This window comes from Terrapene carolina, unplaced genomic scaffold (assembly GCF_002925995.2).
Source record: "Terrapene carolina triunguis isolate 2854851 unplaced genomic scaffold, T_m_triunguis-2.0 Scaffold97, whole genome shotgun sequence".
NCBI lineage: Eukaryota > Metazoa > Chordata > Testudines > Emydidae > Terrapene > Terrapene triunguis.
In genome coordinates this window covers 12,594,462-12,621,415 of record NW_020664448.1, presented here as the reverse complement: position 1 = coordinate 12,621,415, position 26,954 = coordinate 12,594,462, and the positions used below count along the sequence as shown (strand labels likewise).

Genomic DNA, 26,954 nt, shown 5'->3' with positions numbered 1-26,954 from the left:
GAGGGCTGGTGCTGCAAGTGGCAAGAAATAAAGCAGTAAAACTGGCCCAGAGCACCTCTGTTTTGGTGTCAGTACTATCCTGGGAGTCAATGACAATGAAAATGGTAGTTGTTGGTTAGATCTGGCTAAATGAGCATAGTAGATATTGATCCATCTTCGCAAGTGCCTTGATCATTCATTAATCTGCCACGCCAAGTGTCAAAACTGATCTTGCAATGCTGCTACGTGCAGTGTGATGCCAACTGGATTATATGATCAGGAACATGTAGATCAGTTCCCTTGATTGGAGTGCAGGCCCTAGCGGTCAAAACTAGAGCTGGTCAGAGCATTTTCATCTGAATATTTTTTCATTGAAATATGCTGTTTTATCAAAGCTGCGAGAGAGTGTGAGTGAGAGAGAAACCAAGTCCCAGCCCAGAACAGCTAGTAGCCTAATGGCTCGGACACTCATCTGGGATGCGAGAGCCTGATTCAAGTCCCTGCTCTGCCTAACTCAAAATGCCTGATCTTCGGGGCTATTTTGGTGTGTGTTTTGACCAGAAATCCCATTCTGGACCTGAGACAATTTTGTCAAAACTAACCCAGCACCCTTTCAACATTCAGGCAAGTTGCTGGCCCAACAGCATAGGTTCTCTTTATAAGAGAAATTTCCTCCTCCACAATTTTTCTTTATCACCAGTAATATCTCCCAAGATTCTTCATATTAACTCTTTCAAAATCTTTTGTTAAACACGTCTGTGAAATTCAAGCAAGTGCAACTTTACCGTCCAGTTGTCGCTATAGATATGTGCAGACTCCTATGAGATCTCACTACATTACCAATCCTCATACAAATCAAATCAGGAGAATAATCAAACCCAAACTTGCCCAAAATGAACACATTAAATAAAATTGTATATAATTAGTTAAACATAAAATTAACATTTTCTCTGTTTTAACATGGAGAGTCCACGTCACCTTCTACAATAGCTTTAATAGTCTCAGATGTTACTTAAAATAGACATTTAGTATGACTATAGATATAATAAATACGATTCAGCCATTAACACAAATAAGCAAACGTGAACATGACTCAAAGCGATTCAAGCAGGTTTGATGCTCAGATTCTACAGTAATGAGGGCACCCGAGTACGCTAGATATATAAAAGCTACAAGGTACTGAAAAAAGTTAAGAACTAACAATTGGAGCTGAGCAAAATTTGGAATTTCCATCCCACAGTAAATGCCAATATTTCAACTTCTGTTTTCATGGCAAATTGGGACAAAAAGTTGGAATTTCAAAATTTTTCACAGAACAAAAATTCCAAAATAATTTGATTTAGAAGTGTTGAAGCATTTCATTTTGACATTTTTGACTGAAACAGAATATTTTGACATTCCTGAAATTAAAATGTTTTGTTTGTTTGTTGAAATGAACCAGACTGCTTAGTTTTGAGTCATTCCAATATTAAGTAGCATTTTCCCATAGTGGCATATTGCCTTGTGGAGGTTGTAGTTTGGGAGCATGATGCCCCCAAAATCCCTGGCTGGACCACATCTCCCAGGATGTAACTGCAATGCACCACACAAATCTTGGTCAGAGGGAAATCCACATTGCGTTATGGGATACAGTCTTTCAGGGAGCTTGGCCCATATAGAGTAGGGGATTCAAACTACAGCTCCCATAAGGCAATGCACTGATAGGGAAATGGAGTTTAATATTGTATTGATCTGATTTGAAATGAAACATTTTGGGTCATTTAACAAAATGAAATATTCTGAATTGTGTTAAATGGACCCAAAACAAAATACTTAATTTTGATTTTCCAAATTTAGGCAAAAGTAAGATGTTTCTATGGAAACATTTGGTTTTGTGGAAATGACATTTTCTGTCAGAATACTTTTCTGATGGAAAATTCCCGACCAGCTCTATGAATAATATAAGTGAATGTGACAGGCATCCGTGTTCCAGTCTGCAACACTCTGTGGACACAAAGTTACTTGCCTGTGAAGGGAGCTGATTTTCACTGAGATAGAAAGCAAGTAATGGACCAAGCCCCAGCTATATTACAGACCAAATTCCAGTCGATGAACCATTGCTCTTCTCTGGAACAAGGCAGATCACAAAATCCAGGAGAGAAGGATGCAACAGCTAGGGACAAAGTGTTCTGAGTTTAGGGGATATATTCCAGAAGAGAATAGCCAAATCCAGAGTCCGGCCACAATTAGGAAATACTACAAAACCTTCCTCTTTGACAAAGACTTTCCGCCATAAGAGGGATGACACCCTATTTAAGTGCCCCTATTTAAGTCTCCCATTTAAAGAAACAAACTACAAGCCATAGATAAGCCTTGTTTGATAAATATGAGTGGAGTAATTAGTTTCAGACAGTTTAACAAAAATCACTAGAAACAATGGCAGCATGGACGACAGCATGGACTAGTCACTTGAGTACATATCCAGGGTCCCAGGCAGGTTTGTGCAGCCTGTTCTGCCACCCATGCTGTTGAAGCTTCACTAATACAGTATTGTAGTTGGAGATGTAAGGCAGCTTGGTATGTCTACACACACTCCAGTCTCAGCTTGGACTGCAGGGTGAAAATATCCTTAGAGGTTTATACATCCGCCCATCACCACAGTATCACTGCTATTGTTACCCAAGCGCGCTTTGGTCTAGCTGGATTAAAGCTAGCTTGGCTCAGGTACGTCTACCTGTGCTGCAGTCACACCTCCTGATTGCAGGGCAGACACAAATGGAAAGTGCAGACAATTTTTAATATCTTTAGACTATAAACAAGGAAAGCAATCTGATACGCCATCATGTTTCTGCAATAGGTATCACGCTTGAAGTCTTGTACTAGACGTTAGCACCATGGAGGACTTAAACCATTATTCAGGGCAGAAGGGAATTACAGAGCTGTAGTTAGAGCTAGTTAATAAAGTGGATCAAAGGTGACCAGTCTACAAGGAAAGCTATTGACAAGACTTCTCTGGGGATTCTCAGTAAGTTCTGCTCTGGGGATTCTCAGTAAACAGGAGTGTTTTAATGAGACTTTCCATTTAAGTTTTAAGCTGGGAAGTGACAATTTTAAAAGGAGACACAAGTTAGATGCATTAAACTGTGGAACTTGGTCAGAGTTTCCTAATTGGGGAAAGACTTTATTCATTTAAAGTAGCCTAAAAAAGATGTGCAATTTCCCCAAAAGGATGTCTCATCACCAAAGGAGATAATGGGCAGATGTATTTAATTTAATTAACTAAATTTGAATGTCAAGATTCATGTATTGTATTTTGTTTAGTGTATGTGATGTAGTTACTCAAAAATATGAAATATTTTAATTAACAAGAGACAATAATAATCATTAAAAACTAAGAATAACTAGTAGAGATGGTTGGGAATTTTTCAGTGAGATTTTTTTCACAGGAAAATGCCAATTACAGAAACTTTAATGAAAGGGTTGGTTTCAACAAATTTCTCGACTTGAAAAATATTTTGACAAAATTGTTTAGTAATTGTCAACGTTTTGCGTCAACAGTTTTTAATTGAACAATTGCAGATTTCCTGTTCAGAATCACTATTTCTTTTTAAATTTAAGCTAATTATGACCCAAAAAGATAAGATTTTAAACTGGTCAAAACTGAAACAAAACATTTTGAAATTATCAAAACAAAACCAAATTGATCTGAACCATTTTTTTTTATTTGGATTGCCAGCTTGCAAAAATGTTTGAGATTTTGACTTTGCCTTAATTTGGGACAGAATTTATTTTTCTACATCTTGAAGATGTTTGTGAGACAGGAAAACCCTTTTCTGCCCAATTCTAATAACTAACCCCCATTTCATGCTGATCTATCCTTTTATTTATTATTGTTACGTTAGTGCTCTGAGTCCCCAGCTGAGATGGTGGTCCCACTGTGCTGTACAAACACATAGTAAGAGATTATCTCTGTTCCAAAGAGCTTACAATCTAAATAGAAAGATCCCACTAAGAGTGGTAGAGGGAACCGAGTCACAGAGCAGGTCAGAGGCAGAGTTGGGAATAAAACCCGGGTTTCTCAGCTCCCGTCCCCTGCTTTATGCATTAGAATGCATTCCCTTTCCACCTATTTGTGGTTTTCAGTAAATATACGAGGTTTGAGTTGGGGATGTTGTAGGTAGATCTCTCAAATGAATTCAAGTAGGGATGTTGATTTAGTTGGGGATTGGTCCTGCTTTGAGCAGGGGGTTGGACTAGATGACCTCCTGAGGTCCCTCCCAACCCTGATATTCTATGATTCTATGTTGCCCTCTGTTTCTCCCTAGTTATTTGTGCTCTGTAAGAGCCCAGCTCTAGCTGCTACCCCGTTTATGCAGTTGCTTCTTCAAAGTACCATTCCATTGCCATGGCTGCTCAGTTCTGCTGAGGGAGTGAAAGCCTTTGAAATGGATGCATCTCCATGGCACAGCCTGTCCAAGTAACCAACAGGAAGGGAAGCCAACTCTCATTTGTTACAATTAATTAGATAGAATTAAGCAAAGATTTAAACAAATGAATGATTCCCCCCTCCCCCCGAATGCTCATTACTTTAGCCTGGTCCACACTAACCCCCCACTTCAGACTAAGGTACGCAAATTCAGCTACGTTAATAACGTAGCTGAATTCAAAGTACCTTAGTCCGAACTTACCGCGGGTCCAGACGCGGCAGGCAGGCTCCCCCGTCGATGCCGCGTACTCCTCTCGCCGAGCTGGAGTACCGGCGTCGACGGCAAGCACTTCCGGGATCGATCCCAGAACATCGATTGCCTGCCGCCGGACCCGGAGGTAAGTGTAGACGTACCCTTTGACTAGACAGCCTGGTAATCCCCAGTTTCTAAAGCTTCCACACCACACAGAGAACCAAGTGGCTTCCTCTGCAGCAGCCCTATGAAGAGAAAACTCTGCCAGTGTCACAATTCAGGGCTGAGTTCAAAAAGCTGAAGCGTACCAGAGGATAAACAGGGAGGGCCTGATTCTGCTCTCAATTATGCAGGTATAAATCCAGAGGGAGTCCAATGGAATTGCTCCAGATTTACACCAGTGTAGCTAAGCAGCATTTGGTCCTATGTCCAGGGTGACATGAGCCTTAAGAGAATCTCTTCAGGAAAAAAAAATCCAAACCAAAAAACTGCCAGTGACTGAAGCCTCTCACAGGAGAGAGCTCAAAAAGCCTTGAAAATATCCAGGCTTAGACAATGTCTAGGTTTAGAGCAAGGGTGGGCAACCTGTGGCTCCGGAGCCACATGCGGCTCTTCAGAAGTTAATATGCAGCTCCTTACATAGGCACCGACTCCGGGGCTGGAGCTACAGGTGCCAACTTTCCAATGTGCCGGGAGGTGCTCACTGCTCAACCCCTGGCTCTGCCACAGGCCCTGCCCCCACTCCACCTCTTCCCACCCCCTCCCCTGAGCCTGCTGTGCCCTCCCTCATCCCCTCTCCCCCCCAGAGCCTCCTGCATGCCACGGAACAGCTGATGGGGAGCTGAGGGGGAGATGCTGATTGGCGGGGCTGCCAGTGGGCGGGAGGTGCTGGGAGTGGGGGCGGGCAGGCTGATGGAGGGTTGCTGACGTATTACTGTGGCTCTTTGGCAATGTACATTGGTAAATTCTGGTCCCTTCTCAGGCTCAGGTTGACCACCCCTGGTTTAGAGCAATTCCGATGTCAGGAGATGGAGAAGATCAGCATTTCTATTAGAGTTCATTGGAAATATTACAGTGGGAAGTTTTTCCTCTATGAAAATCCTGGTTTGTTGAAAGTAAAATGTTCTGTGGAAACATTTTCGGTTTGAAGAAAGTTTATTTCTACATAAAAATGGGAAAAAGGCATTTCAATAACAATTTTACATTTTGAAATGATGCTGTGTCCATTTTTTTTATATCACATAATATAAAATTTGTAAATAGTTGAAATAACGAAATGTTTCAGTTTTTAACCAAAGTAAACATTTTGATCTGCACAAGACAATTTTTTCCCCCCAGAATTTCTTTTTGCAAGAAATTTCACATTTTGCTCCTTTTTGGAATAGATTTTTTTTTTAATCATGGAATTCTCCAGGAAACTAAAAATCCATTTCCCATCCAGCTCAAATTGCAGTCATGTTGATATGAGGAGTGATGTGATGGATTCTCTGACACTGGCGATTTTAAAATCAAAATTGGATGTTTTTCTAAAAGATCTGCTCTAATTCACAAAGGAATTATTTGGGGGAAGTTCCGTGGCCTGTGTTAAGCAGGAAGTCAGACTGGATGATCACAATGGTCCCGCTGCAGCTTTGCTCCAATGTTCTCCACACCACCATATTTGGGCCTAGCACAGTGGTTGGTGCATAGAGTGAGCAGAGGCTCTCTGGTGAGGTCACTATGTCACGCCCATTTCTGTGTGACAATAATGAGTGGGTTCTGAATTTATGGAGAGCCTTGCAATGAGACCTCCACCAATAAAGTCCCCCTGGAACTCAGGATCAGGTGCTACAACAGAACTCATCCAGAGCAACAGAGCCTGATGGCACATGCAACCACTTGTTAAAGCACTTTAAGGCATTACATTAATTTCTCAGGTCACCCACAGTCATGGCTACTCAGAGCAACCCCACCATGTTTGTAGATGTTGCAGATAGGATTGCCAATTTTAATTGGATGTATTTCCTGGAGGTTTCATTACATGACATAATCTTTAATTAAAGATTATTCTTTAACTCCTGGAAACTCCAGGACAATCCTGGAAGGTTGGCAACCATAGTTGCAGATCACCTTGTTCATCGGATAGCCTTTCCAAAGGACAGTCCCATTTGATCCTCCCCATGTTTTTAGTATTAATCACCTTTGATCCTTTTAGTTAATTGGATCCAGCCCTATTAATTAGTCCAAATATCCCTTTACCTCTCAGGGTGGTAGCTATTGTGAGGAGACGGGGAAGAGAATATCTGTAGGGATTTATTAGCTCTTGAGAACTAACATAATATGCTTGCTGGATTTAATCTGAGCCAATTGATTTCACCTCTCCAAAGGAGAGATTAGTCACTGAGTCAAGAAAACTTCTTACACTATTTGTCCTGAGAGCTGCTGATGAGTTAGTTACATTTCAGAATGTTTATCTGATCATATATAGTACCACTGCTGAAAATGAAGCTGGTTAAATATTTAACACAATAATATGTTTCCATGCAAATTAAGAATATATCTATATCTATCTATCTATATATACAAAGCCTAAAACAAGGAATAAGGTCCAGATTTGCCAAGGTATTTGGGCACCTAAAGATCAAGATAGGTGCCTAGTGGGATTTTCAAAAGCACCTAAGCAGTTGAGATACCTAATTCCTATTGAATTTCCTGACATTCAATGTGAGTTAGGCGCTTTTGTAATCCCATCTGCCTCTTTAGATCCCTTTATAAATCTGGTCCTGTCCTTACTATTAGCAATGGCCAAACCTAAGAAAAGTCATAGAATCATGCAAGAAGAAACCTAGTAGAGCACTGGTACATTTTCTAGTGATTTCCCCAGTCTAGTTTTAAATGTCACAAATGATGAGGTTTCTAACAGCTGTGTAGTCAAGAGTAAACTTGGGTAAACTGAGTTTACCCACTTCTCATTTGGGGAATATGGAATTTAGTTAAGGTAATTTTACCACTTTTTTGTTTTATTTTGTTTTACAACTGCATCACTGGTTTCTCCCATTTCGCTTTGGGAGACTGTTCTACATCCTATTACCCTTGACTTTCAGGAAGATTGTCCTGATAATCAACAGCACGTTGCATTTTAATAATTTCTTCCCATTGCTCCAAGTTATATATAAATCATTATACATATTCAGCTCTTCGAATACCTCCTGAAAGATGCTGTACCTTGTTAACTCTCATGGAAGCCAGTGAATTTTAGTACAAGATGGGTGGCTAAATCTGCTGTTCTGCTTTGAAAATCTCTACTAGGATCTCTCCCTACCTATCAAAAACAAGGGTAGTGCTTCTTGATTAAAGAAATACCCTCCCCATGTCAGGTAGGATTATCACTAGCTAAATAAATGATGCAATACATTTCTTCATTTTTGACTGACAGTTCTGTTTTCCTATAAAATTACACTCTACGGTGATTTGACTTCTCCCCAACGTCTGTATCAATTTTATATCTTAAAGTTCTCCAAATTGCCTCCTTTTTAGTTCTCATGCGTTAAGCCTCATTTCAAAATGGAACAGATGTTTGATAACAATTTGCATTTACAGATTAGGACAAAAAGCAATAAAACAATTTTTGTGGCTCTACCAAAATTCTCTCAGCGTAGTATTTCAGTCAGCTGTGGAGCCTCTCTTTATTATCTTGTATTGGTATCCTCTAATCTGATAGAAGCAGATGTCAGTGTATTTTGTTTATTATTTTTAGACTAAAACCCTTGTTGCTTTTGCCTTATAATGCAGATTAGATCTCAGAGGTTTGTATTAAGAGGGTTTAATTGGCTCAATTGCTGGGCAGAAGGTAGTAGGAGTAGAAAGTAATTTGCCAGACCCCTTTCTATCAGATCCAAGTATTATATACTGTACTACATTCACTTTCATCCTGGGCGGAGGGGGGAGAAAGAAAAAAGCACAATCTGTTCTTTTTAAGCTTCTTAATAGTTACTAGTACTGATCCAGCTGAAGCTGAGCTAGCAGGTGGTTATAGTTATAACATAGGTGGTAATGCACGTACCTTGTATTGAACCAAATTGTAAATCAGAGGCAGGGCTAAGTCATTAGCAGATGATGTAATACATGATTTATTTATACATGTTGAGACATATGGGAGGAGATATTCAAGAGCTCAGCTTTCATTTATTCACATTAAAAAGGGCCAGACTTTCAAACGTCCTCAGCAGTCACTTCTGGCCACATTTTCAAAAGAGATCAGCACCCAGTGAAAATCTGGCCCACATTCTAGTGTAGAGTCAGCTACAGTATAAATTCATAGTTATTAAGTGCTATAATGAAGAAACTGTTTGGGGGGGCAGAGTTTGAATATAAATCACTAGTTTCTCATTGCAGATTCATCTCTAGGTGTGGTTTGGTGAGTCTTAGGCCTTGTCTACAAAGTGTAACTCAAATCGACGTAGCGTAGATCTACTTATCGCGGGGACCGCGCTACGCAACGTCGACGGGAGATGCTGTCCCGTCGACTCCCCTTACTCTTCTCGATCAGGTGGAGTACAGGAGTCAATGGGAGAGCGATTGGCGGTCAATTTAGCGGGTCTTGTGAAGACCCGTTAATCGACCTTCGATGCATCGATCGACACAGCATCGATCCTCCGGTAAGTGTAGACAAGCCCTTACATACTTAAATGGTGAAACAAAGTAACAGTAAATCAACTTCTCCTTTCTATTTCTTACCTGGAACAAGTTTTGATCATTGTTAATGATTGGCTAAGAATTGTGCACACCTTCTAACCCTGCCTCTCCCACCCCAGCCCACTAGTTTGTGGCACCCATCTATTTACATCTTATCTTTTTAATTTGTAAGCTCTTTGGAGAAGGAATTATCATTTTTTTATGTTTTGGACAGAGCCTATGTGATAGGGCAGATAGGCCCCACGGTTGGTAGGAAGGCGGTTAATGAGGGCCTGTGGGCACGGTTGCCCCAACCCTGCTTCACCTACAACAGTTGTCGGGAGTGGAGAGGGGATTTAAATGGAAGAGGCCCAGCTCAGTTAGGGGCTGACCAGGAAGGCAGAGCAGAGCCCTGTTTCCACCTCAGTGAGGGAAGCCTGGCTCTAGCCAAGAACTGGAGACAGCTTGCTATCTGGGTGAGCCTCCTGGTGGATGGGGCGATTGGCCCCAGGAAGACCGACAAAGGGGACTGGCTACACAGAGACGAGCCCTGAGTAGAAGGGTGGGGTCCTGCTGACGAATCCTTGGATGACCCTAGTTTGAAGTTCACAAGTTCCTTTCATTTTGGACTCTAATGCCCCAGAAGGGGTGGGACTTAAGTGTGTCATAGGCGGAGGGCTTAAGGCATTATGGCGGCAGACCCATGAAGGGTGGCACCCAACTGACAGGGACCCGTAACTGGGTAATTTGCACTTTGAGGGGCCATAAGGGAGCGCTGCCTAGGCAACCCAGTTGCAGCTTAGTACAACGGGGCCAACCTGGTTGTGGCCCTTATATTACTACCACAACATAGATACCACATTTCATTTTTTTTACATAATTTCAATGGATAATATCAATATTATCAACGTTTAATTTTAAGCATTTTTAAAACTTATATCAATTTCAGATTTCATAGTTGCACAAAATTATGGGTTTTAAGCATTTCTTTTATTTTCAGCAACTTAATTTTTCACAGTTGTGGGAGGAACAGAAAGTGGGGTCAGACAATAATTATTTAATGACAGTAGATGCTGAGATTCAAACAAAGCTTTCTAACCATTAAAGAACACATTGCCAACATCACATGTCAAAATATACAAAGTAAATATCCTTAAATCAAACTCTAAGAAGTTCTCAAGCTGCATTTTCTTATTTTGTCTATCTGTAAATTTAGATTATTATTGATGGAAATATTTTTTCATTGGTTTGGGTGTTTAGGGTGAAATCGACATTTACCAATAAAAATCTAATCCTTCCAAGCCTACACATAATATGAATAAAATCTGGTTTCTTTGAGAAGCCTTATCAAGCATCTCCCCTTCCATGAATTCCCCAATCTCCAGCTCCGTTCCCCTTGAGAGAAATGTGTGGCAGAAACTCTTGATGAAAACTTCACATTGCCTCCTACAACATTTTCTGCCTTTTCTGTTTTTTTTTTTTTTTTCCTGGAGGAGAAACATGGCTTTAAGGAAATTCAGACTAATTTGTTTTTGTGATATAAGGGAATCTAACAGTAATGATTATTTTTCCACCAAAGAGTGTTCATTACCACTACAGTATAGCTAAAATTAAAGATACATACCTCATCAAAAGTACTCCGCAACAGGGGAATTCTCTATGAATAATTAATTAAGTAGTTTAATCAGCAACGATTATAACAAGTGGATTTGTAGAAGTACCTTGATGCAAAGCTGCATTCTGTTTTTGTTGAATCTCCCTCAAGCTCATACCGCACAGCTAGAGTTTTCCCAACTTGGAAACTCAGTCACTTTCAGAGTTAGACTATCAGGATGTTTTTCTTCCGAATGCTGAAAATCTGCATAATTTGGTAAGTGGCCTCATTATTTTGAAGCACTTTCTTTCATTTTATTATAGGCACCATGTAGCGGGGTGGACACCCACTCCTGCCCTGAAGGGTAAAAGCAGCCCTGGAAAGGGCTTCAGCTCTAAAAGCTGGGCTGATTGGAGAAGCAGCCGCAGCTGGGCCATGTCCCAATCAGGCCTCAGCTGGCCTTATATAAGAGGCTGGGAGCCAGGTGCTCAACACAGTCTCTCTCTAGCTGTAGAGGGAGATGGGCCTGGCTGCAGGGAGCTAGAGACAGAGTACCTGAGTGGAGCAGGGCTGGGGAAAGGCTGGGGAGCTCCAGCCTGGAAAGCCCCAGGCTGCGGCCTAGCGGAAGGCCAAGGGGTACTGGGGGCTGCATAGGGCAGCCCAGGCGTAGGCCAAGGCAGCAGGTCCAAACCCAACCTTGCCAGTGATGTGTAGGCTGATACTGCAGTCTGCCTCAGGGTATGGGGCTATATGATGACTGGCAGAAGCTATACACTGAGGTGGGGATACTGGGTGGGGGTTCCCTGGGGAGGGTGAGACCCAGAACTGTGGGGGTACTGCCAGGGGGCAGCACCCAGAGAAAGGGGCACCGGGGTCCTGGGAGGGACACGGGGGCCAGTGGTAAGGTGGATCACCGGCCTGCAGAGGGCGCTCCGGAGCTGGGATGAACTAGTTCCCATGGATGACCAGCAGGAGGCGCTGCAGGGGTGAGTCCGCTCCTTTACACACCACTTAGACTGTGGTGTAACAAAATTACAAGGCCTTGAAATATTGATGACCTTTCAAGGTCCCTTCCAGTTCTATGAGATAGGTATATCTCCATATATTATTAAAAATGCTACTTGTGCTGCATTGTAGTTAAATCTATCCTCAGTTTTAGAGCAAGCCTCAAGGTAATAGTTTGTATTTGCACTTTCATCTGAGGAGTTCAGTGTTTTACATCTTGAAAAGATCCGGTTCTGTAGGTGACTTACAACTGGTTGGAAATTTTCCACTGAAAAGTTTTTTTTTAATGGAAATGCAGTTTCTGCAAAATCAAAATTTCCCATTAACAAATTATGATTTTGCTGATAATTTTTGAATTTTCTGTTGGGAAAATCAAAAGAAAATATACTTATTTTTCCCAAACCAACTTGATGTCTCATTTTGGGTCCATTAGCCGTTAGTTTGTGTAGGACTGAAGTGCTGCAGGACCTCATGGGAGTTGTAGTTCGAGTACCTAATACCTCCATTTACTCTATTGGCTGGGTTCCCTGGCTGGACTACTTTTCCCATGATGTACTGCAGTCTCAGCCTCTGGATGAACTGATGCATTGCCTCACGTGAGCCACATGACCATGGCACATCATGGGAGATGTATTCTGGCTCAGGAGCCAGGCTCATAGATTAGAATGGGTCATGAGACATGCAAGCTACAGCTCCATGAGACACCACAGCAGCTTAGAGGAAAACAAACTGACATTGAACTAAGCCAAAATGACACATTGTAACATTCCCAAATCAAACAATTTTTGAACTTTCTGTTTTGTGAGAATTGATGATATTTTGATTGTTCATCCAGATTTGAATCAGGGAGAACTTCTGATTTTGGACCAGTTTTAATCCTAATATGGGAGAGAGGGTAGTTTTGTGGTTAAAACTCTAGACTATAAACCAGGAGGTCTAGGTTGAGATCCTGGCTCTGCCACAAACTGACAGTATGACCTTTCACACACAAGTTACTTAATCTCTCTATGCCTCATTTCTCTTTGTGTAAAATACTTCCTTTCTCTTACCCTTTGTCTGTGCTGTCTATTTAGAGTGAATACTCTTCAAGCTGGAGCCAGTCTCTTACTATGTTTATTTATGGTGCCTATCACAATAGGCCCCGAGAGTCTACCATAATATAAATGATGTTCATTTCATAGATGTGTTAGCTGAGTTGCAGAGGGCTGGAATGACTTGCTCAAAGTTGTAAAGCTAGATAGAGGCAGAGCTAAAAGTAAAACTCACGAGTCCAAATTCCTGGATCCAGCTCTAACCACTCAACGCGATATCTTTCCATTGTCACTATTTTAGTATATTCCTGTATTATGTTGATATGCTGTAAAGTTTGCACCTGGTTAGAGCTTCTTTCCCTGAGGCACCGACACAGATGAGTTGAGGATCAGCAGTTCCCAGCGGTAGTCTCACTTTCCTGGTCTCTAAGGGTATGTCTTCACTACTGGCCGGATTGGCGGGCAGTGATCGATCCAGCGGGGATCGATTTATCGCGTTTAGTCTAGACGTGATAAATTGATCCCTGAGCACTCTCCTGTCGACTCCTGTACTCCGGCTCAGCGAGAGGCGCAGGCAGAGTCGACGGGGGAGCGGCAGCAGTTGACTCACCATAGAGAAGACACCACGGTAAGTCGATCTAAGTACGTCGACTTCAGCTACATTATTCACGTAGCTGAAGTTGCGTAACTTAGACCAATCCCCCCCGCCAGTGTAGACCAGGCCTCACTGTCTTCTTCTTATTTGTATTGTGGTGGTGCCTCGTAGTTCCAGTCATGGACCTGAATGCCATTGTGCTAGGTGCCATTCAAATAGATAACAAAGAGATGGTCCCTGCTCCAAAGCGCTTGCTATGAAAAACAAGGGGCAACAGGTGAATACAGGTAGAGAGACAAGGAAACAATGAGACAATATTGGTCGGCATGTTAGGCCTCAGTCTCAGGACACCAACGCCCAAATCGTTGTCAAGTTTAGCAAAGGAATGTTTTAAGGAAGGATTGGAAAGAGACAATGAGGGGGTTTTGTGAATGTTTACAAGGAGCTTCTCCTGTGCGTGAGGGGCAGCATCGGAGAAAGCATGAAAGTTCTTCTATTCTGGTTTGGATTTATGTTTCTACTTTAATAAAAAAACAAAAACGAAAAACAGCATTTTAACTTACCATGACCCCTGACACATTATTAGCATGTTTAAAATACTGGTAAGCTTCAGATTGCGTTATGTACAAAGTCACATTTTTTTTGCTAATTAGTCTTTTTTAACATTCAGAATATTTTAAAGCAGGAAGACAACAAACAAACAATTAGTTCTGAACACTTATTTTTACCTTTTAAAAACTGCCAAAAACCTCAAAGCAACTGAGCTAATTCAGTCAATTTAGCAGACTTTGAAGGGTTAGGTTAGTTCTGTGATTTATAAACATTTTGTTGTAAGCATTGTGTTCTCTTTAAAAGAATATTTCTTAATGGTACCTTGTTAGTGTCAGTGATGTGAGCACCATTAAAATACCAAAGCAAGTAACCTGATTTTTTTATTTCCTAATATGGAAAACCTTCTTGAAATTTTAATCTATTTATTTACAGTTTGTGGGTTTCTTTTGTTTCCATTTAGGAAACTATGGTGAGAGTGGAATGGAAGCCTTCAAAGATATGTCGGCCAAGGAGGGGATCTGCATTGCCCATTCCTACAAGATCTATAGCAATGCTGGCGAACAGAGTTTTGACAAGCTGTTGAAAAAGCTAAGGAGCCACCTGCCCAAGGCAAGAGTGGTTGCCTGCTTCTGTGAGGGCATGACTGTGAGAGGGCTGCTAATGGCCATGAGGCGCTTGGGTCTGGCTGGAGAGTTTTTGCTTCTAGGCAGGTGAGTAACCCTGTATAATGATAGGCATTCACTGATATGCATAGTACAACTGGGTCATGTACACATGCTTGTGCATGCATAAGCACACACACACATAAGTTATGTACTGTGCGTGTGTGTTTCCTGAAGTTCAGGATATCATTTTAGCAGAATCTTTGTCATCTATGATATAGATACCAGAAAGGTTTGTGTGTATACATTACACTGTACACAGAGTCCCTGTTTGGAAAGTATTGCTGCATAATACAGTTTTTCAGAGAATGGCTGTAATATATAGATAATTATTTCTGATGTATGTTATCCTTGTTCTTTGCTACATTATTTTAAAATGCATATAAATATGATCCCATTAATAACTAAAACTATGGCTGATTTGAATGTTTTAAGACACAGCTGGTCTAGTCTTTGTGTGGAAATGAAATAAAAGTCTCTTCAAAATGGAGAGATTATTTATGAATGATTATTTCCTTTGGTGATAGTTCTGTTCCATTAGCATTGTTCTAAAGAAAGTATTCAGCTGTTCTTTCATATGATCTGGTGGTCAGGCATCCTGGCTCAAATGCTCACTTCCATCTGCATGGAAAGGGGAGAGAGGAAAATATTAGCTGCATTAATCAAGCAGGAAATGAGACTATGGTGATTGCACAAAGAGGAAAGGTGACTGCGGTATGTGCAGTGTGCCTCTGTGCATTTGCCACACATTCCACATAAACTAATGGACCTTGGGTGCTGGAAGGTGGGTGTGCCAGGCTACATGAAGGGGTCTCAGAACAGTCACTTGACTATGGCATGCTTTACCTCCAAGGAAGTGCAATTGGAAAGGCGAGCATATGCTGCCCTAAGAGTGAAGGTTGTGTTGGAAGGTTCACAAGCATGGCAGAAAAAAGAACAACATGGCATTGCAGCCGGCTGTACTAGAAGGGTGAGCCTGTGAAGAACGTGGAAGGGAAGCACCTCCGTGCAGTTGGCTTGGAATATATGGGGCTTGGGCCCTTGTCAGCTGTAGAAACTAGGCCTCTATCCACTTCCCAGATCACGCTTCCTGCCCTTTTTACCATGCTGCCTATTCCTCTTTGGACGGTGAACAATGGAGAATAGCATGGCTACATGGGCCCCTGCCTTCTCCCATTGACCCATCACAAGAACGAAACCATCGTCACACCTTTTTGAATAATTGTAATTGCTTATTTATTTCTGCATCTTCAACCAATGTGAATCCCTTACTATGGCTATTTGTTTTCCTATTGAGGTTGCTCTGTTGTATCACCCATATTGTCTTGCCTTATTCCATCCATTTGTGGCCTGATTTACAGAGAATCTGTTGACTTCAGTTGCACTTGTGGGTACTCATCGCCTTTTATACCTCCTTTTACACGTAACACATGGTGGTGTTTCAGGCCTCACATTTTCAAAAGGACCTAAGTCTGACTTTCAAAAGTCACTTTGGTGCTTTGTTCATGTAAACCTCAAACTCCCACTGATTTTATTAGGAGTTGCTCATTTGCAAAGTAGTAGGATTTGGTGCCCAGTGGGTCCTCTGTGACTGTGAGACAGAGTCAATGTAATGGATACTTGTAGATCTTAGATAAAAGGAAAAAAAGGGAGGTTAAATATACGTGACCTCCTACTTTTGCTAAATGATACAGTATGTTTCCAGGTTATCAGGGCCGGCTCCAGGCACCAGCGCTGCAAGCAGGTGCTTGGGGCGGCATGTATGGCTCTTCGGCGGCAATTTGGCGGCAGGTCCCTCAGTCCTTCTCGGGAAATGCTGCCGATCATGTCTTTTTTTTTTTTTTAATTTAATTTAATTTTATTTTTTGGGGGTCGCTCGGAGCGGCAAAAACGCTGTAGCCGGCCCTGCAGGTTATATTCTGGGGTTATCATGTCTATTTGTAAGAATGTTTGAGGTGGCATATTGGGATGATGGTTTATTTTAGAAGTCTAAATAGTAAACAGCTTTGGATTAAAAAGAAGACTGTTCTGTTGGAATGATTTATGCATTTTCTTGCACCTGATAATACTAAGTTCATCTATGACTAGGCTGCATGAATTAGGGATTTTTCAGTGCATTGGCAATTTCAAAACGTCAAAAAAATTCAAGTCGAACCAACAATTTTAGAAAGGTTTGGTGAAATGAAAAGTTTAAAAAAACATTTTGGTTGAGTGAAAAAATTTGTTTTGACAAAATCAGAAACGTTTTATTCAATTTTTTTTAAACGTTTTTGAATTGAAAACAAATGAAATTAAAGGAAATTTTTTAACAAATAGTTGTTTCATGCTTAAAAATCAAACGGTTTTGTTTAGAAAATGTCAAAATCAAACATTTTGATTTTTTTCTGAATTTTTACCCCCACCCCTCCTCCAAACGTTTGGCAAAACGAATATGAATTTGCAAAGCATTTTGGTGTTGCTGAATCTGCATTTTTCACTGAAAAAAGTGTTGGCTTAAAAATGTCTCCCAGCTGTATCTGAGAAACATATTTCTTCACAATTCAGAAAGAGAAATATGGGGGGGGGGCGCTATCATTTGCAATAAAAAGCCCATGGTGATGAGTAGGATATAAAATCAGTGGCGCCCAGTATCCACTAGGGACAGCTGAGCTGGGAGAAACTAATTGCAGCTACCCAACCTGGGCCTGCTTTAAACGATAGCAAGCTGGCTGGAGCCCCGAGGGGCTGTCAGCCAACTGGAGATTAATGGAGTGCCGCATGCTCTCTTTATATCCTGCTGTCTCCAGGAAATGATCCTAGCATTACCTCTGCTCCTGGAGGCTGCACAAAGCTCTGTGACGGTTGGAAACTCCCCCTTCACTGGAGCCATTCTCATTTTGAAAATCTGTTCAGCAGGCGCAATGTAAAGGGACTGATGCATGGCTCAGGATGAGTCTGTATACCGTAATACATTCCCATTGCTGCAGCTAGTAGAGAATCTATTTCTTTTCCAGCTTGTTATTGTCTAAAGATGACTTGTTTCAGCACAATAGCATTTGTTTGACTATAAAAGAGTCAATGCTTGTTTCAGCTGAGCATTTGAGTCGTATTGGTAGCATGGCATGTTTATTTGATAAGTGAGCAGCAAGGTTTCTGAGAGGCAGTTTAATCAATAAGCTACACCTCGAAGTACATTAGTGAGCTCATGGGCAAGCCCTGGGTGTGTTGCAAAGAAGAAGGCCTAAGGCCAACCACTCTGCCACAGCGCAGTGAGCCTAGAAATACACACCATGGTGTGAGGGGTGACAAACAGGAGAGGTTTCAGAAACTGCAGAAGACTTTTTGAAGCATTAGATAATGTCTAGTGGTGGGGCCTTTTTGTGCATTATTTCTGTGAGGGGGGAAAAATGTGGCTTTTAAGAAGAGCTTGGAAAAAGGCTTCTAACCGTGGGGGTTGAGGTAGGGGGCTGAATCATGAACCTGATTATGCATCTACCCAGGGAAAGCAGGGTCCAAAGTGCCACCTCAATCCACTGCACAAGTCCAGCGTCACCAGACATGCCTGGGGAAAGAGCGAACAGCTACTGGTGGGCTGCAACTCTTCTTCCCACACAGGTAGGTGGGCAGGGGTGGGAAGTGGCTGGAGCTTTGGATCTGCCCCCTCCCCCATATACCAGCTTAGGGCAGACCACAGCAAGTTCTAAGCTAGTCCACTAACCACGGGGTTATCCTTCCATCATGGGTTTACTCCCCTTGCCCCCTCAAGTTTTTACACACAGATACCTTGCATAAATCATTAGTAAGGCTACCTTTGTCAGATATCATGGAAGTCACGGAATCTGTGACTTCCAGAGACCTCCATGACATTCTCTGCTTCAGCCCCAGAGGCTGCAAGACTCTGGAGCTGACAGCCAGTGGGGCCCTGGTAGGGTTCCAGCAACAGGCGACAGAAGCGGGTTCCAGCAACGGGCAACAGCCTCGCACAGGGGAGGGGGATGCCTTGGGCGAGTGGCTGGGGTGTCCCATTTTCTCTTTGGGAAATATGGTCACCCTACAGCTCCCAGCCGCCATGGGCAGAGGGGGAACCCCACAGCTCCCAGCCACCATGGTGGTGGGAGAAACCATGCAGCAGCAAAAGTCAGACAGGTCACGGCTTCTGTGAATTTTTGTTTATTGCCCATGACCTGTCCATGACTTTTACTAAAAATAACCATGACACAATCTTAGCCTTAATCACGAGTATGATTTTTGATGCAGACAGAACTTGGGCCTGGAGTCACATGCCAACTGAACTTTGGTTTTCTCTTACATAGGTAGAACAAAGAAAAGTGACCAAAAACTTTGTGAAAAAGGTAACTGTTAATGAACACTAAACTCTCAGCATTCTCGGTAGTAACCGTGATTGTATTGCCTGTCTGTGATAGTATTCTACAGAGATGAAAGATAGAAAATGTTTAAGTGACAGTAGCCCTCTAAGGCTTTTTTTTTTAAATGCATGGAAAACATTTTAAATGCTCAGCAAATGTTTACCTCATAGGCCTAGTGGGATTGGATTCAACCCCAATAGAAAGGTGAATACACTGACTTTCAAGTGTAAAAAATTATGTGCTATTTTAACCCTGCAATTATTCAGTTTAGTAGAGATGTGTACACAAGGCTGTATCCATCTGTGCTTATTGCTTGTGGCTTCCTCAGGTCACCAGACAGGAAATATTACAGATGGCACTGATTCGAGTACAAGAAATACATCCATTAAACAGTGTATCTGTCTGCAGAACATATTGCAAAAAGAAATCTGAAGTATTAATTTTGTTGGGTTAAATCATTTTATTCTTAGTTATGTGGCTAAATTACAGTTAGGTTGACTGGGTCAGGGACTGGCAATATCAGCATTCTGTTCCTCGTTTTATTTAATACTCATTTCTAATAGCAAAAGTTCTGTTTCATACTGTGCACCTGGCTTTGTCTACTCCTCCTCACCATCAGTCAAGACTCTTTTTTTTGATATTTGAACAAAACTTCTACAATAGCTGCTAACATGACCACTCTGTGCTGCTAATCCAGCCACTGTGCTGCTCAAAGTGTTATTCTGCAGTGAGGCTGCTCTCACATGAGAGAGGCTAACTCAAGGCGAGTTAACTGAAGTATAGAAAGCTCCAGTTAATTCTGCAGTGAAAACATAGCCCTAGTTTCTTTTCCTCTTTCATACCTGACACTTTCTCACCAGTACAGCTGAGGACAGGATTGAGACTTTGGATTTATTGGTTTTCGGTATATTTTTTTAAAATTCAAATCCACTAATTTGCATCTAGCAGCAGTTCCCCATGCTACTTAACTATCAATAACTTTCTCTTTCCAAAAAAATCTTGCAAAAAAACTTTTTGGCATTCCTTTCTGAATAGCTTGGTTTAGGATACTATCCCTGACCATGCAGTGGTTTGAAACAAAACAAAACAAAAAAAGCAACCTTCTCCTTAGTATAATAGGGCTAGATCATGCCCTTTGGCATAGTCCTGGGAAGGTGCCTTGGGAGGCATCATGCCTCAGACCCACTCCTGTGAAGCACAGTTTCTTCAGGACTTTCCTCTTGGACTGTGTGTGTAATTTAAAATTGCAACATCCCTTTATGAAGTACAGTATACTTCCTGCCTGTGCATCCATCCAGCTCCACTAGATGGCATGTGGGGGAGGGGAAAGAAGTCTGCCACCACCAACCCTCTCAGTCCCTTGCCTCGGGGGACCATGGTCCCTCTGTTCCATTGAGCGCTAAGGGGCTATGATGGGGGTAACACTAATACAGCCACATAAAGGAGGAGGGAATTTTATCCCTCTTCCCTCCCCCTGCTTCCCTTCCTGGCTATGGGAGGGGTAAGGGCACGCTAGCCCTTAATTTGTTGAATTTGTTAGATTTTTTTTGTGGTGCTCAAGAAGCAGGCAGGGTTGTGCATCGGGAAGAAGCCGCATCTCTGTGCAAGAAATGGCTGAGCGTGCAACTTAGCTGTGCAAGGAGAAGCTAACTGAGCAGGAGCAAGTCAATTTGGGAAGTGGGATTGATCACAAGGAGCTCAGCTGTGCCTGCGTAGGACTAGATGTGTGTAAGTGGCTCAGCTATACATGGGTAAGGTCTGGCCAAATGCACCTTAGTGTTACAAAGAGTGGTCTAATTCATAGGGGCATTAGTCTAGCACTCAGGAGAGCCGGGTTTCATTTCCAGTTCAGCAACTGATCTGTTGGTGATCAAGGGCATGTAATGTACCCTGTGCCTCGGTTCCCTCACTGTAAAATGGGGATAATATCTCCCTATCTCACAGGGGTGTGGTGAGGATAAATTCATTAATGAGGATGAGGCACTCAGGTGCTACAGCAATGAAGGGCCATATAAACACACAGGTAGCATGTGAGTGGCTGGAGTGAAGAGAAGAGGGGAGCAGTGTGTGAAGAACTTAGTGGGCAGGAGCCTGGTTTCTGCCTGGGAGGGGCATTTCAGGAAGGCAAATGAAAGACCAACTGGTAGGAAACTCCAATCTGTGTGAGGAATGTCTGGTTAAGCATTAGATACGGGGGATATATGAGAGAAGCTTAGTATCACTGCTCAAAGATCAAAGCAAGATTGCTTATCTGAGGGAAATGACTTTCTCAGTAATTTAAAAAGTGACTTTTACTAAGAATTACTAAATGTCTGTATCACAAAGAAAGACCTCTTGGCAGAGGGTTTAGCTGTTTCCTTCCTGAAAGACGTATCAGCAGGGTAGGTCACTGTCACAACTAACAGGCCTGATCCAGGGTTTGTACAAGTTCCTTTGCTTAGGGGCTCATTTAAAATAAATGAGGGTGTGAAATTTTAGAGTCCTGGAAATATTTGTGGTCAATTCATTTTCACTATTTCTTCCAATTTTGGGGAAAGGAAACCAAAATGTATCTCACTAATAGTTCTAGTGGTGGAGCCCTCAGCAGAAATGTGGAAGTAAAATTCCACACAAGCGTGCTGCCATCCTCTTTTGGGCTAAAATAACCAGGAGCTAAAAATGGCTTTACAGTGTGTTCATGTAACCCACTGGGGTGTGTGCACTACAGGTTCCCTCTGTGCTCAATCCACAGAGGACAGGAGTCTCTTACAGCACCACACAAGGTTTGTGAGCTCTTTAGCTCAAGCTGTAGCAGTTAATTCTTTTTAGCTCCAGAAGTCCCTGGTTCAGTCCCCAGTCTATCAGCAAAGCTGGCAGCTGTCACATTAGTACCTATTAGATAAATACTACTTTTAATCAATATTAGTTGTAAGTAATTAATCCAGAAAATTACTTGGGGGCAAAATGACTTAAAGGGGGTGCAAGGTCTTCCCTCACACCTTGCTCAGTGTCTGGATTGCTGTCCTGTGCAGAAGGAAAGAGCAGCTTCCATGGGGCTGTTCCTCTCCCCACAAGTGAGTGGATGAGGAGGGGACAAGGCTTTGGATGAGTCCCCTCACACATGCATGCCAGCCCAGGGAGCTGAGCTAGTGCAAGGGGTGGGGTGGTGAACTGCATCCCCTAAGGAGCTGCAATAACTTACTTATCCCTGCATGGAAGGAATTGTTACTGAGTTAATTCCTTCCCACTGCTGCTCCTGGAGTGACATTGCTATGCTCTGTCTCTTATACAGCATTGGAAATTAGATCACAATTAGATTACTTATCTGTCTTATAGATTATGTCAAAGGATGAGAGGTGCCAGAGCCTTTCTCCACTGCCAGAGCCATTCCCCACTGCCCCCCACCTGCCGCAGCCTTTCACTTCAGGAGAGAAAGGCTCTGGAAGAGGGGATGCAGCAGGACACTACACTGCTAAAAATGTGCTTGGGTGTGTAGAGAGCCATATAGGGTATATAACCTGGGGGTTCAGGCATGTAGGGCACTCTACTCTATTGCCTAAGCTGTGTCTCACTGTCTACACTGCTATTTATACCAGTGCTAGCTGGACATCCCGTGACTGTATTCTACATGTTGCTGTAGGTGAAGACATGATTTGCCTGACCCAGATCCAGGCCCCCACCCCAATCTTTGTGTTTAAAATCCAGATCCAAATTTTGTGACTCAGACCCCATCTAAGAAATATATAATCCTGTGGTCCATATTTATGGGTTAGCATCTGGTGGGGCTGTGGGAGTCAAAGTAGTAGGATTTGGTGCCCAGTGGGCCCTCTGTGACTGAGACAGAGTCAATGTAATGGATACTTGTAGATCTTAAAAGAAAGAAGAAAAAAAAAGTATAAATTTGTTTCAAATAATACTTCTCACTGCATCTTTATGCAAATCCTGAATCATCGCAATGTGCTGTGGGACAAATGTTGGACAAATGTCATAGTGGGCTAAGCTGTGACCTTGGAGAAGTATGTGCAATTCTTATTGATGCCAAGTGGAGATGCACATGCTTCTCTTCTCTGAGGGAGAGCTTGACCTCATATAATTTAAAGGCAAAAATGAATTTTTCATAGTGGTCTAGATAAAAAGATGAGGCATAGTCCAGGGACTAGGGCATGGAATTGGACTTGAGACCTGGGTTCTGATCCTGGTGATGTCATTGGCTTTCCGTGTGGCATTGCACTGCATAAATCACTTCTCTGTGCCTACATTTTTCCCTCCCACAGTTTCTTTCTTGCTGTTCAGGGCAGAGATTGTCTCTTCCCACATGTATGTACAGCACCAAGCACAATGGTGCCACAGTCCTTGCTGGCACCTCTAGGTGCTACCAGGCTACAAAAGGTTGATGATGATGATGATAATAATAATAATAGCAATAATGAAAAGGTATTGGGTCATAGCTGTTCAATGAGTGTTCTTGTGGCTTTTCACTTTATGAATCTGTTTGTAATAATTAGTGTAAAGCAGTGGTCTATGCTGCTACTGTAATAACTCTTTAATGGTGACAATGTTACTTTGCTTCTCATGCCACTCTAACATTGCATAATAAAAGACCCCAGCATGGCTACCTCATGAATACAACTCTGTGCCCAGATAAATGGTTTACTTATTGAAGGTTCTAGTTCCCTCCCTCACTCCCATTAATACAAAATGCGAGTTTCATGTGTATTATAGGAATAGGCCACTTATATTGTAAACTACACCTCCATGAGGGCTGCATTACCTTATTTTTGATATGCAAATAAACCATAAGCACATAGGATTTACATGAAATATTTATTCATACAAATGCACAAAGACATTGGAAAAAAGACATGAGAAGAGAGCAGGTAATCCTGAAAGTTTTTGTTAGGGTTCAAATCTCTCAATAGATGAAAGAACAAAATCCCTCAGAAATAAAGGCAAACCCACATGAGGCAACCCACACAAGCACAGCCAGCAACCTAACAATGTGACAGCTTCAAAGACAATTCCAAGCTGCCAACATATTTGCATAACAGGCACAGTAGATGGAGTTGCTGGGATACTGTCTTCATGTGGGGGTCCAATTCTGCCCTCCTACAATATGTACACACATCTGATTTTACACTCATATATGCCTGCATGTAATGCCCTGCTTTGCCCAACAGTCTGTTAAAATAGAGAATAGGAAAAAGAATAGACATGCATAGCACAGGGTGCATTTAGGAAGGTGTCAGCCCTCTTGATCCTCTCATTAAATACTGCATTTCTCCTGTTCTGAGAAAGATCTGAAGTGGAGGACATTCAGCTAGAGATTTCTAGACTGAGGCCACCCTGGGTTGAGAAGGACTAGGACACCTAGGTTGAGAAGGACTAGGACACTCTCAGCTTAGAGCAAGACTGAGGACGCTAAAAGTACTCCTGGGAGTCCTGCAACTTAAAAACAACAACCCCAAACCCAAATTGGTTTCCAGAAAGATGGCCTAAAGATGAGAACCCAACAGAAGAAGAAATTTAGTGCTTTGACACCACAGTGGGCATTCCACCATCTGTCTGAATAAAAAAGAGACCTGAATACAAAGACAGATTTTATAAATGATGAAAATGGGACTGAGAATACTGGATGCCAAGTAGCTTCTGTCTTAGAATGATATACGGTCATATACCATGGAAATGATCTCACGTTATGTCAGTCCTCATCTTCCAAGTTTACTGTCTATAGAAACCTGTCTATAGAAACTCTGAAACCTGTCTATAGAATGTTAGTTAATGAGGAAAAGTGATTCTCAAAATGTTGCCCACTTCCCCCCCTCCCCCAGTTCATTCAATAATTGGTACCCAACTACAACTCTGTTTTGCTTTTCTTTCCATTTAATAATTTATCATAAATATTGTATTGACATTTCTTACAGTTTCGTATACAGGACTTGGAAAAAATACGTTTACTCATTTAAAGTGCCTATTCTTAACCATAGAGGAGAGTTTAATCTTTCTGCAAACTACTGTTAGCATTATGGGGAGCCATACATTGTACTGGAAATATATTCCAATGTGGTTAACTGGGAAAAGCTATTTTTAAAAAACTCTTGAGAAACATTCCAATTACTTGCAGAGATGGTAGATTCAATGGTAGCATTATGAGACCATTGTCATTAAGGTAACTGTACTGGTAGCAATTAGTTTCTCAATTCCATCACTGCTGGATTGAAATATTGATAATTGGTGGATATGAATGTAGTAGTCTATCTATTCACTTTAATGAGCTTTGGATCAGGCCCTTAAAAGCTTCAATACCTGAGTGTTAACATAAAAATATGTCTAATATTTTTGTGAGATTTTAGGAGGAACTGTCTGGCATGACCCTCTTCTTGCTTGATATATTTTTAAGGTTTTGTCATCTTTGTTTATAGACCTTACTTTTCAAAGGCTAAGACTTTGTTTCCTAAATATTTCCTCTGAGATAAAACGTAACATAAAAATATAGAAACTGATACACTAGGTTAAAATAGTGGTCTGGTGACTCCAGTGGCCCATAACCAGCTGCTTCAGATGAAGGTGCAAGAAGCCTTGCAATAGCTAGTCCAAAAGCAAATATATATATATATATATTTAAATTACTGATGTTTTTCCACTAGCTGTTCAAAAATAATCAAAAGCCATAATGTATTCTTTTGATAGTCAAAGCAATTCTGGACTATTGAATAACAGAGAATTAGGAGATGCTTTCCAAAGTGTAATTATAATGCAATTAACATTTAAGAATCATTTAAGAACTCCAAAATACAACTATGTAAATAGCCTTGAGTAAAATGTTTTAAAATATCATAGGTTATCCCAGTGTTTCTCAACTTGTTCCATAACAGAAGCCTTTACGTACTCTGTGACTGTCCAGAGTCTGCCTCCCATTTTAGCAATATGAGGATGCCAAGGTGGTCATGACCCCTTGCTAGCTGTTTGACCTACCTGGGAATTGAGACACTTCCTCCCCCCCCCCCCGCCAGGCTGAAAATATATGGTCGATGATATGCCTATAAAAGTAGAAATCAAGAGCAGTGACCAGCGTATATACGTAAAACAGCTGAGGATCGTTGGCACAATTTGTGAGGATGCTGGAAAAGCCACATGGTTTGGGGTGAAAAACAGAGCATTTAGTAGAAGTACAGGAATATCAGAATTTTCACAGGTTGATGGACAATGGCCCTGATCCAATTAAGCACTTGCTAAATTTGAAGCATATGATTGGTCCCACTGAGTTCAATTGTTATTAAGTAGTATCATTATTCTTTTGCATGCCACTGATGCTGAGCTTGGCACAGGAGCGTTGGGAAAATGGGGGGATAAATTATCAGCCTTCTGTGGGGTTCTTACACCTTCCTCTAAAGTTTCTGATTTCAGGCCACTGTCAGAAACAGGATACTGGACTAGATGGATCTCAAGTCTGAATCAGTATAGCAATTCCTATTCTGTTAAAATGTAATAGAATCAACCTATAATATCAAGAGAATTATATCCCCACTATAGAATTCCATAGGATAGCTATCAATTTCTGTAGGTCGGTGGAGTCATTTTTGTTGAGCTGTATTAAATTTGAGTAAAACCTATTGGTTCCACCTCTGTTAAATTCTGTATGATATTTTGCTATTGGACATTAAACTCCAGAATTTGATATCGTCCATAGTAGTTAACAGTGTTGATGTAGTTGTGTGGGTCCCAGGATATGAGAGAGACGAGGTGGGTAAGGTAAGACCTTTTATTAGAGCTATTGCATAGCTCAAAAGCTTGTGCCTTCCACCAACAGAAGTTGGTCCAATAAAAGATATTTCTTCACCTACCTTGTCTCTTTCATTAAACTCCAGAGTAACCCTTGGCATTTTGGGCAGGCCTGGGAAAC

General features: G+C 41.7%; 1 protein-coding gene across 4 annotated transcripts in view; it reads left to right on the top strand.

Annotated features, from left to right (window-relative positions):
- GRM5 (glutamate metabotropic receptor 5) overlaps nucleotides 1–26,954 on the top strand; it is a 331,468-nt gene that overhangs the window by 122,646 nt on the left and 181,868 nt on the right. For all 4 annotated transcript variants that reach the window (XM_024215245.2, XM_024215247.2, XM_024215246.2 and 1 more), the window contains exon 2: nucleotides 14,528–14,777. In XM_024215245.2, coding sequence (XP_024071013.2) covers nucleotides 14,528–14,777 — 250 coding nt within the window. The remainder of the gene's footprint in view (nucleotides 1–14,527; nucleotides 14,778–26,954) is intronic.